This window comes from Trachinotus anak, unplaced genomic scaffold (assembly GCF_046630095.1).
Source record: "Trachinotus anak isolate AG129_WGS33_773 ecotype Australia unplaced genomic scaffold, CSIRO_AGI_Tana_v1 ptg000003l, whole genome shotgun sequence".
Taxonomy (NCBI): domain Eukaryota; kingdom Metazoa; phylum Chordata; class Actinopteri; order Carangiformes; family Carangidae; genus Trachinotus; species Trachinotus anak.
The window spans coordinates 144423-156616 of record NW_027273854.1 but is presented as its reverse complement, the minus strand read 5'-3'; the positions used below and the strand labels follow the sequence as shown (position 1 = coordinate 156616).

At 39.9% G+C, this 12194-nt stretch overlaps 1 protein-coding gene across 1 annotated transcript; it reads left to right on the top strand.

Annotated features, from left to right (window-relative positions):
- Positions 1 to 6488: 6488 nt before the first annotated feature.
- LOC139609323 (uncharacterized) lies at positions 6489 to 10596 on the top strand. Its single transcript, XM_071463725.1, has 3 exons — positions 6489 to 6867; positions 8236 to 8351; positions 9390 to 10596. The coding sequence occupies exons 1-3, from the start codon at positions 6809 to 6811 to the stop codon at positions 10379 to 10381; spliced, it is 1167 nt and encodes a 388-aa protein (XP_071319826.1). The 5' UTR covers positions 6489 to 6808; the 3' UTR covers positions 10382 to 10596.
- Positions 10597 to 12194: the final 1598 nt, after the last annotated feature.

Here is a 12194-nt window from a genome sequence, read left to right as displayed (position 1 = left end):
ATGGATGGAGATGACCAGAATGGACTAACAGAGTAAGCCGTGTCTATTGAAATACGACTGCTCGCCCTAACCCAAACAATCATAATCTAATCTGCGTTCCGGCCCCCGCAGCACCGGCCTTGGCCAAGACCGGTGCTGGAACAACTCCCCCACGAGATCGCTGCAGTGAGAGGCTTCTACCCCCCCCCCCCCACGGACACCTGTGGATTGTTGACTCCGTCCAGGAACCGATCAAGGATGTCTCCATGGCAACTTGCTGTGTTATCGCGATGACACCCTGCGAACTGAGGCACTGATTGTGAACTAGACGAAGCGACTCCCCAGGCCTATGCACACACACACATTCACGGACACCTCTTACATGTACATATGCAACTCACAACCCAACCCCATCCCACGCCTTCGCCGCTTCCTCCCATCCAGCGCGGCGGGCGGGGTCCGATAGCTGCGCCTTAATGGCAGCGGCTGCGGCTGGCTGCCTGTCTGCACTGGAATCACCTCCTCCCCCCTTTACCCCCTCCCCTGGAGCAAATTGTCTTGAGTCACTGTGTTGTAAGATGTGTTTGTTTATATATGCCTATGTTGCTGAGGTTTTTTTCCCGAATCCCACACTGTACCCCCCCCCCCCCAGGAGTATAGTTTGGGTTCTGTTATTTTTTTCTCCTCTCCTCTCCACTTGTTTTTTCCCCATTCCTCCTTTTTAAATGGCGCCGCAGATGGCTGCCTCGGTGTTTTGGTGCGCTCTGCACCATTCACTAGAACAAATTCCTTGTACGTGAAAACATACTTGGCAATAAACCTGATTTTGATTCTGATTCTGATTCTGATTTACAGAAATGCACCAATTTCTGTTGCAGAGAGTCTTCTCCTCATAATGACTTTTGCAAACAGACACAAAATAACAGGAAAAGCTCTCAGTGACTTGCTCACACTAATTTCTCTGCACTGCCCCTCTGATATGCAGACTGAATGTCTTCAGAATTTACACAAATTTAAACAATTTTTTGACGATTCCTCCTCTCTGCTTTTACACAAATATTGTAGTGCATGCTTTGTGACTGTTGAGAGTACAGACACCCAGTGTAAAACCTGTGAAGCCAATGTGTTGATGGAGGGGTCAACTTCCTATTTCATTGAGGTTCCCATTGAAGCACAACTGAAGAGATTGTTTGCTAAGGAAGGTTTTGAAGAAAAACTCAAGTTCAGGTTTAATAGACATAAAAAGTGTCATGACAGTATTGAGGAAATAATATGACGGAGAAGCCCATCAGAAATTTACTACTTGCAATGGGCCTCTCAGTGATTCCAGAAACATTTCTTTAATGTGGAACACAGATGGCATACCCATTTTTAAGTCTTCAAAGTTTTCTGTTTGGCCTTTTTATTGTGTCATAAACGAGCTAAACTTTGTTGAACGCACTAAACGAGAAAACATGATATTTGCAGGTCTTTGGTTTGCTTTTAATCATCTATCATATTGACTTTATTGTAATCCACATGATATATTTTTTTAAATTATGTATTACTGTACGCAGAATGAATTGATTGAAAATGTATGCTTGTAGGCTGCAAAGACCTTCTGCTTTTATATTAATTACATTTTCAATGAATAATTTTAAGTATTCCACTACACGTAATTCAGGTTTTTTTTCATGAACCACATAAAACACATTGTAAAATAAAAACAACAGCAGTTTATTGGTAACTTGAGAGCAATAAAGTTACTATTTCAACAAAGTGCAATATCAGAATAAAGCCCTGTTTATTTGTCACTTAAAAATACTACTACCACTACTATTGCCTCCAATAGTGGACACATTTGTGAATGTGTAAACAGAATGCCACACTTTTGACATTTGCATTGCGGAAATTTCATTTTACAAAATGCCAACAAAAACCATTTGAAACAACAATCTGTTTCACTGGACATCTCAAAATCAATAATCAAACAATATGAACACATGTACATGGAACATTGCAGTTATAACAGTCTTTCAAGTTCATAAAACTATATTAGCATCCAACAATGTAGCCTTTAAGACCAAGAAAATACATTTCAGCTGTATCAAAGTTTGTCTGTATCTTCTCATGTTAAGCCCTAAAGTGACCTTTTTGTGTGACAATAGATTTGCCCACGTAAAACTGTTGAGATCACTGATATTTGTCTTGGTATGGCATCACAATATAAACTTTCTGTCCATCAACTTGAGACTTAACATTTTCAGTAAGGAATTTCAACTGGTTGAAAAAATCATGGGCTCTTCTGTTCACAATAACATCACGTCTTTGACTTCATAATATGTTTAGTCCCTTTCAAGTTTGTTAGGGAAATGTGCAGCAAACACAATACCAGGCATTGAGGACAAATCAATGAACATCAACTTGCCCAAAATACTTTCAAGTCCAACTACTGTCCTTTTTACAGGAACTTCCAGGAGGCTCACAATATGGAAACATGTCCCACCTGTCAAAGTATCCCGTAGAAGATTTATGCCTGCAACTGCAAATTCATTCACAAATGCAAGATTTATCTCATTCTGAGCTTCACTGGTTTCTTTGTAGGAACACAATAATTCAATCTGGCCATATTTGATCTGCATACCATCACAAAATAACACTGTGGAATTGTTCCGTCTTTTGGCTTTGGCATACTGCTTGGAAGTGTAAACCATTTTCCCTATTTGAGCTCTGTTATATGCCTTGACAACATTATTATATAAACCCTGACCAAGAAACTGTTCCAGAAGAGACATATCATCAGTTTCAAGAGATCTATTGAATGGTACCCCTAACATGGCCACACTATTGACAACATTACTTGCTTGATAACTAACGCCATTTGTCATTCTGGTCAAAAACTCAGTAGCTAGTGTGTTCAGCTTTATGTTTTGTGTGATGCTAGGGAGAGATTGTATAGTCTTTACAGCATTCACCATTTGGACAGGTATATTCTGGGTCCCATGTATAAGACGAAGTAAGTACCCATTTTTGTCTTCAAAGTGAAAGCAAGAGTGTGTCCACAGAGGTCCAAGAGCTCTTACACTATCTGCTAAATGGACAAGTAAGTGCATATTGGCTGTCATGTATCGTTCACCATAAAGTCCACTCATTTGAGAACAGAAATTCCAGAGTAGTTTTTCAGCATGATCTATTTGCGCAGGGGTTATTGACTCCATTGTAAGAATGAAGATTGCTTCACTAAGGAGCAGGAAATGGTTGTAGTACAGGCCTGCAAGAATGCCCCGGAATACAACTGGCCCAAAAAACAGCAAAATGGACCGATACTCAGATGCTTTAAAGAACATTCTGTGAGAAGACACAGAACGAGGGAATCTAATCAAAAATGGTGGTTTTTCTTTCATCCGTTTGTCAACTTCTCTGATTGACCTGACCATACAGAATGCACATCGGGAAAACTCTGTGGAAAACCACAAAAACATCAATAGACGCATTACTCCCAGTAGTACAGAGTGCATATAGTCTATACCTGTACCCAAGACCAAATCATAGCTTTTTAGTCTACTGAGAAAGGTAGGTCCCTTCACCCCACGTACAATGCTGTTGGAATCATAGGCCATCTTAGCATTATCTATAAACCCTGTGTGGGTACGAGGCGGGCCTTTCAGATCTGTTTTCTGGAAAGGAAAGGCATGGACATGACCTCTTTCTCCTGTCTTTACTGTTTGACCTGGCTGTTCACACTTTAGACACCCAAACTGTCCATTGAATTGAACAGTATTAAGTACCATTGCTTTTGCGGGCAAATCGCAGGTTCCTGCAATGGTAAAGGCTTTGCATATGAAAGGCTCTTGAGCTCCTGCAAACTGAACAGAAATTCCATCTCTTTCGATTTTGTTCAGAGTGTCACATAGTGGTTCAAGGAATGTCAACATTGACAGCTTTGAGTCCCCAAACCAAAGACCTGCAAATATCATGTTTTCTCGTTTAGTGCGTTCAACAAAGTTTAGCTCGTTTATGACACAATAAAAAGGCCAAACAGAAAACTTTGAAGACTTAAAAATGGGTATGCCATCTGTGTTCCACATTAAAGAAATGTTTCTGGAATCACTGAGAGGCCCATTGCAAGTAGTAAATTTCTGATGGGCTTCTCCGTCATATTATTTCCTCAATACTGTCATGACACTTTTTATGTCTATTAAACCTGAACTTGAGTTTTTCTTCAAAACCTTCCTTAGCAAACAATCTCTTCAGTTGTGCTTCAATGGGAACCTCAATGAAATAGGAAGTTGACCCGTCCATCAACACATTGGCTTCACAGGTTTTACACTGGGTGTCTGTACTCTCAACAGTCACAAAGCATGCACTACAATATTTGTGTAAAAGCAGAGAGGAGAAATCGTCAAAAAATTGTTTAAATTTGTGTAAATTCTGAAGACATTCAGTCTGCATATCAGAGGGGCAGTGCAGAGAAATTAGTGTGAGCAAGTCACTGAGAGCTTTTCCTGTTATTTTGTGTCTGTTTGCAAAAGTCATTATGAGGAGAAGACTCTCTGCAACAGAAATTGGTGCATTTCTGTAAAGTGGATGATCTACAGTGTTTGTAGAGCTTTTGGGTTCTGTTCCCTCATCTTGGTTTAGCTCTAAACCGTCCTCAAATGATAGGTCATCATCATCCAATGACAGGTCATTATCGAATAACACATTTTCATCTAAAGTCCCTTCTTCAACAAATTCAGGTAGGTGATCAACAAATGTATCTATGTGAAAAGGCTGTTCAGGCTCTGATTCAACATTAAGTCCAGAGTGATGCATCTCACTTGTGTGTCCATAGCACTGGGATGTATGGTTTGCGTTATGGAGGTCACACAAATTTGTGATTGAAGAGTCTTCCACATCAGCAACGTCATCAGCTTCCAGATTAGTGGAACTGGTCTCTTGCTCGGTGCTTGTTGATTCTAGAAAAGAAAAAAAAAAAAGTTGAAATATATTTAGCAAAATGTTAGAAAATGTGTTTTCTTATAGCAATGAGTCATTTACACCAATTGTCAAAAAGCAATATTGGTGCATTTATGGCTTACTAGTCTTGACATGTTTATTTTTCATTATACTTCTGCTAAACACATTACTAATTACTAGACTACTGAAGTGTTATAGTCACCTGAACTGCCAGTAAAACCTTGACAAACCAAGTGAGGTTTGCAAGTCTCACATCAGTAACAGTGATTTATTGGATACATTAACTTTTCTGTCTTTCTTTCTTTTCTTTCCATTTAAAGCTTTACAACATGCAATTTCCTACATGTCTAACAGAGTTAGTTGTTTACATTTTTGCACATTTGTTACCTCTGTTCTCCAGTCCTTGTGTGTCCTGCAGAGAAAAATAATACATTTAAAATATTTAACACTCACATGCAATTTTATTAGGCATACCTGGGTAAAACGAATGCAGTATATGAGAAATCCTGCTATAAATCCTCCCTTCATGTGGATTAAAATGTTAATATTTTATTGAATCTGTTTGAGAGAGGTGATAATTTACTTGAATGGTTATTTTGGACGCTGTAATTTGTGGTGCTGTTGAACTGTACTGGGTTAGGTACACCAACACCTGCACCTCCAGCCATCAGTCAAGCTCCTGTCAAGCTCCTGAAGTTTGCAGACGACACCACTCTCATTGGACTCATCTCTGATGGCGATGAGTCTGCCTACAGGTGGGAGACTGACCGTGATAGTGGACTTCAGGAAGAGCCCAGCCCCACCCACCCCCATCTCCCTGTGCGACTCCCCCGTGGCTACCGTGGAGCATTTTCGCTTCTTGGGAACCACCATCACACAGGATCTCAAATGGGAGCTAAACATCAGCTCCCTCATCAAAAAAGCTCAGCAGAGGATGTATTTCCTGAGGCAATTGAAGAAGTTCAACCTGCCAAGGACTATGATGGTGAACTTGCCAAGTATGTTTTCACATACAAGGAATTTTTTCTGGTGATTGGTGCAATTGATCAGCAACAGTGGGGCTCTCTAGCCTTGTTGATGAGGCTAATAGCAGATGGGAAGAAGCTGTTTTTGTGGCGAGAGGTTTTGGTCCTGAAGGACCGCAGCCTCCTGCCAGAGGGGAGTGTCACAAAGAGTTTGTGTCCAGGGTGGGAGGAGTCAGCTACAATCTTCCCTGCACGCCTCAGAGTCCTTGAGGCGTACAGGTCCTGGAGGGATGGAAGATTGCAGCCAATCACCTTCTCAGCAGAGTGGATGATACGCTGCAGTCTGTTATTGTCCCTCTCCGTGGCAGCAGCGTACCAGATGGTGATGGAGGAGGTGAGGATGGACTCAATGATGGAGGTGTAGAAGTTCACCATCATAGTCCTTGGCACCAAAACACAGAGGCAGCCATCCGCGGCGCCATGGCAACAGTTTAAAAAGTTAATGAAAACGAAATAATATGATATAGAAATAATGAATGTGTAAAAAATAATTTCAGTCAACTGAAATAAAAATAAAAACAAAAACTAGTCATTACAAAACTCAAGAAATAATTGAAATGTATTGTATGTTTACAAAGCTAACTAAAATAAACTAAACTTATAAAGAAAATTATTAAGTAAACTTATTCTTTAGAAAAAGTTTAGCTTTATCCACTCACCGGAGGAGCTGCATCTTTGTTTTCTTTATGCATCAACGAGCTGCATTTGGCGCAAAAAAGTTGTGAACTTTGAAATCTGTAGATGATGCAGCTCCAACGTCAACATTTCATTGGTAGAGAGCGCCATCAGTCTCAAATGCTGTATCATGATTGGCTAATTGACATCGGGTTGCCTTAACGACGTTAAGTCCTGCCTTAAATTAAGGTATGGAGTTGCGGGCGGGAGGGATGAAGGAAGAAGGAACCGCCACAGGACGAAAAAGAAGGTAAGCTACATCTTTGTCAAACGTAATTTGGGTAAAACTTTGTAAAGTGCAGATGGCGAGTGTTTCTGATACTTTTTTGAAGAAACTGGTCGGCATATGTGGCAAATAGTGGTAGCTAGCTAGTGAGGCTATAAGCCCGGACCACATGTGGCCATGAACTTGTTAAGGTTAGCTAACCTTAACTGTTAACTTAACTTATCATTAGGGTGACCAAACTTCCTCTTTTGCCTGGACATGTCCACTTTTCACGTCTTGTCACATCTTGTCCGGGGCGTCTGGGTTTTTTAAAAAAATATAAATTCGTGAAAATGTCCGGTTTTCATTTTCAAATTGACTGGCGCTTTGCACAGAATATGGTACTTTGTTGCGTGTGACGTCATCCTCTAGAAGCGTCCATGTGGGCAGCTCTGCTACTCTGCTACTGCTAGAAAAAATCCCAGTGTACCATCCCGGTCGGGACTAATGGGAGACGAAGTGCACTGTATGCAAAACTGGCACTCATGTTTCCATGTCAAATAAAGCTCACATGGACACAGAATAAAAAACCTAAAGATTGAAGTAATATTTTTTGTTTGTTAAAGTAGTATCTCTGTGGGGTTACTGTTTTATTATTTACATTATTACATTGAAAAGATAGTAGGAGATATTTTGTTAATGATTTTGTAATACAGAAGAGGCATTATTTCTATCATTATTTCATTGCAGATATTTAAATTTAATTTTTGCACTACTGACACTTGTTAAAGAGAGATTATTTTAGGCATAATTAAGCATGTTGAATCACCTCTGAGAAGCCTAACTGAATTTGTATCCTTGGTTATACATACAGAGGAGGCATACTTTAAATAAATTAAAGTTATAAGGCATCTTTGAGTAAACTTCGAGTATCATTTAAGTATCTCAAGGCGGAGCCAAGTGTCCTCCTTTTTTGGAAATCAAAATATGGTCATCCTATTAACATTATAAACTCAAGACGTAGGGAATTGAGAAGGTGCATCTTTCCAAGATATGTTATCAATAAGCAGGGGTTTAGGAGCAATGTCCAGAGCAGAAGAGCCCAACAACTTATCCCAGAAAAGTGCAATTCTTACAGAAATCTCCAAACATCAGAAGTCACAGCCTGGATTTTTACTATGATGTTCCTTTAAGGCCTTTGTGTCTTACTGTGGTTTGTCTGGTGGATTTTAGATCATGTTTTTCAGTCCCTGAGTAGTCTGATATGGTGAAATTAACATAATCTGTGTATCCAAAGGTATCAACAAGTTGCTGTACCAAATTATGAGATATAATGACATGATAAAACTAAATAAGACATTGAACCACCTTTTTAAATAATTAAAATGTGTTGTACTTTTGTGTATTTAACAGGATGGATGGCCCAGCAGGAAATACTAAAAAAGAGATGCCTAAAAGAGCGCGAAACCCACCGAAGAAGATGGGTTTTTATGAACCAGACCCCGGCTCACCCAGAGATGACTCAGATGGTAATTGAGTTATTATTTTACTACACGGCTTAGCTAAATTTTCTTTTTTTTTTTTTTTTGGGGGGGGGGGGGGGGGGGGGCATTTTTTGCCTTTATTGATAGTGACAGTAGAGACAGACAGGAAACGGGGAGGAGAGCGGGGGAACGACATGCAGCAAATATCGACTCGGTCGGGACGTGAACCGGCAACGGCCGCAAGGCGCACGTGCCAACGCGCGACGCCCCAACCACTCGGCCATTGGGGCGCCCCAGGCTTAGCTAATTTTTGAAGTGACTGTCATTTTTAACTTACTTTGGACACTATATTAACCAAAATCTTTGACAGTCTCTGGTCTCTTATCACTGGGATTATTATTATAAATATATTAGCAGCTTCAGGCACAAACATTGATTTACAGGATTTTTTAAAGAAATGTCAAGAAAAGGGAGAGTAACCCTCACTTGAAATTGTGTACGTTTTAGTGACAGAATTTTACAACTCTATTGGTCAAATTATCCCTACATTTGGGGCTGGGAGATTGATTTAAAAATGTTATTTCAATAAAATAAAATTCTCATTAGAAAAAGTAACTACTTTTTTTCCAGGATAGGCATGAAATTGCAAATAGGTCTCTAATTGTTGATACCTGCAGAAACTACAGAAACCACTTTATTGCAGATTTTAGAATTTAATTCTTTAAAATATATTGACAATTTACTGAACTGTTTCAGCAAACCATTATTTAAAACACATCAATTTGAGACAAAGTAAGACCAGGTGACTACAGTAAAATGCTGAAATATTAATAAAGAGTGCACAAATCAAATACAATGTTTAAAAGAGTCACATGAGTGAAGAAGTGTGAAGCAAATGCAAAAAGAATAAAGTTAATGCTAGTTGAAAGCTAAAGTGAAGAGATAAATTTTTAGCTTTGCTAAGGTCGAAGAGGATTAGAATTGAGACCAATAAGATATAGTAGCATGTTTAAGTAAGATTGATTTTTAGCCTGTACTGGTTTACTCAAAATCTCTGTGTTGTCTCTCTGTGTTCATTTTCAGGACTTTTTGTATTTTTGACCTTTGTAGATGGATACACAGCAAAGATTTTTAATGTCTGTGATATACTAAGCAAAGATGATAGACCCATCGCTTGCCTTAGAGATCTGAAGCCAGGGAAAGAAGTACTTGCAAGATGGTCTGACAACAAGTTCTACGATGCCACAGTGGACTTCATTGGAACAGCTGACAAGACAGTGGATGCCAAGAAGGCCACAAAGAAAGACATGAAAAAAAGAGATGCAGCTGCTCAAAGATTCTACAACCTTCCATCCCTACCTCAAGCAGGTCAGTCCACCTCTGCACAGAATCACCCAAATACTGTGGACCACAATGCCATCCAGCCTCCAACTGCCTGGCCAGTGTACCAACCTCCACCTACCGAGTCATCTTTACTTATCCAGCCACAGCACCAGCCTGTAACTGCCTGGCCACAGTACCAGCTTCCAGTTTCCCAGGCATCGCCACATACGCATCCATATTACCAGCATCCACCTATCCAGCCGCTCCACCAGTATGCACCCACTCTGTCTCCAGTCACACATCTTTCCAACCTTTCGCAGTATCCAAAGCATCACCAACCTAACACGGCACTGCCCACATTTTCAGACCTGTCACAACAGCCTGTTTTGGTGGATTTGGATCAGCAAAGACAGCCACCAGCTCCTACTGTAACAGCCAAAGACAGCTTTCTCAAAATGTTGTACAGTCCTAATACACACCAAAAACCTGCTGTTCTCGGGGACCAGAGCCAGACTAGTATGTCAGAACATGAGACTTCAAGCTCATCTGCAGATACTTTCATCATCGAGCGTGATCCACTTCCAGAATGTGGAGAACCATGTTTCAGTTCACCTGAATCAACAGAAGACAGATCATGGAAGCCATGCAGGGCATGCAAGGCAGAGGTGGAAAAATTAGTGGAGGAGAAGGCCAAACTGCAGGATGTGCTGTGTGGTATAAGTAAGTACATTTTGTCTCTCTGTTGCAATTAATTGTTCCTTTAACACTATTACTTTTTTCTCACACAATTTTCCTAAGGTACCCAATTGCTATTCAGTACACACATGCACTGTAAAATGAGTTATAATGCAAATAATGTGGACAATAATCAAGTGTCATTAATTGTGGAACATTAAATTGTAATTCTGATTTGTAAAGTTCTACTAAATTTTGTTACTTTGGACACTGGGAGTTATATGGTGATTAAGCTAAAACTTAATATCTTTAAACAATTTTATTCTAAGTAAGTACATTGCTCATTTGGTAGTTAAAAATTTATGGAAATGTTATGGAAAAGTTGTGGAAATTCATGAGTAAAAATGTGTGGGAACCCAATATAGAGAGCCAAAGTCACGCCCACAGTGGATCCCTTGGGACCTTATTTTGGAAAAAATATGTATGGCAGTGAACGGCAAGAGACAACTAATCTTTTGATCCTGTTTGAATAGTGTCATGAATTACACATATGTTTGTCAATTTAAAATATAACTTTACAACTCAAAAAGTCACAGTTACAGTTACTACACACCCAAGAGTTGCCCAAGTGACGTCATGCTACCCAGAGCTGCTGAAGCTAGCGTTAACACGATGCATGTGTGTTTTGTTCCGGCATGTAGTCACATGTATATTGAGTCTTGCTTGTTCTTTTGCTTCCCAGCTGAAAAGGAACAGGATTCGCTGCATAAAACATATCAGCTAAGATACATTTGTGCATGAAACAGCTAAGTGGATACTATTGACATATAATATATTGTGTAAGATGAGACATTTAGTTTACTGACCAGTTTCACACAAAACTGCTAAATACTTCACTATTTTCATGCTTATTTTTCTTTAATCGGGTAACATTTTGTAGAGATATAAATTAACAAACATCATGTGTAATTCATGACTAAATTCATGGGATCAGAAGTTATGTTATCGTTGTTCACTGCCATACATATTAGGGGTGTCACGATTCTCCAAATGCTGTATACGATTTGATTTTCGATTTTAAGGTCACGATTACATTCTATTCTTGATCTTTTTTCCCCTTTTAGCATAGATGGCTATGCCACTTTTAGATTAGTCTAATCTAGAATCATTGGTTTTATGCCATAATAACTAATTTAAAGGAGACAGAGAATCAAAAAACACCTTACCTTGTCTCTGTCAAATACTGTAGTCAACCCACATTCAAGAACATACAAAAAGTGCTATGTATTATGAACATCTCTGTTTCATAGATATTCCGCTTTTCGAACTGGCCCCCAGAAAATGGGCCAATCTGAACAACGGTTGCATTTGACGTAAAATGTGTCTCACTGCCCCCCCCACTCTCATTCCATTCCCTCCCCTTTGAAATAATTTGCATACGCCCGCCTTCCCGCCCCCTACGGCAAGTAAATTGCAGCCAAATTCGCGAAGTTCAAGGTGCAATGTGCAGTCGTGTGCCGAGGTGTGCGCTTCCTGGCTGTGCTAGTGGCATTCAAACTTTTCACAACCTTCCCACCGATAGAATTCACGAGATGTTTGGCTGCTATTTATTTTTAATCACATTCCCACAACATTCAACCAAAGATTGTTACTTTGCTCAGCCCATTTCACCCCGGACTGTTTTACAAACCTGGGACAATTTCAAGCCGGCTACTCCCAGCGTTTGATGCTCCACAGCGGAGCACAGCAAAGGCAGCCAATCAGCGTCAAGCGTTTGCATTTCATAATGAGGTTGCCAGTTAAACCCGAAAGGGCGCCTAAGGCCTTATTGTCAAATTTAAATAATTTATTAACAATATAATGTAGCAATAACTTGTTTCACCAGTCAGT

Bases quoted from the DNA above. Each gene is read 5' to 3' on its own strand.
- LOC139609323 (XM_071463725.1), top strand. From the start codon at position 6,809: ATGGAGTTGCGGGCGGGAGGGATGAAGGAAGAAGGAACCGCCACAGGA. The intron at 6,868-8,235 runs GTAAGCTACATC...TGTATTTAACAG, and splicing joins GCCACAGGACGAAAAAGAAG to GATGGATGGCCCAGCAGGAA. The intron at 8,352-9,389 runs GTAATTGAGTTA...GTTCATTTTCAG, and splicing joins ACCCAGAGATGACTCAGATG to GACTTTTTGTATTTTTGACC.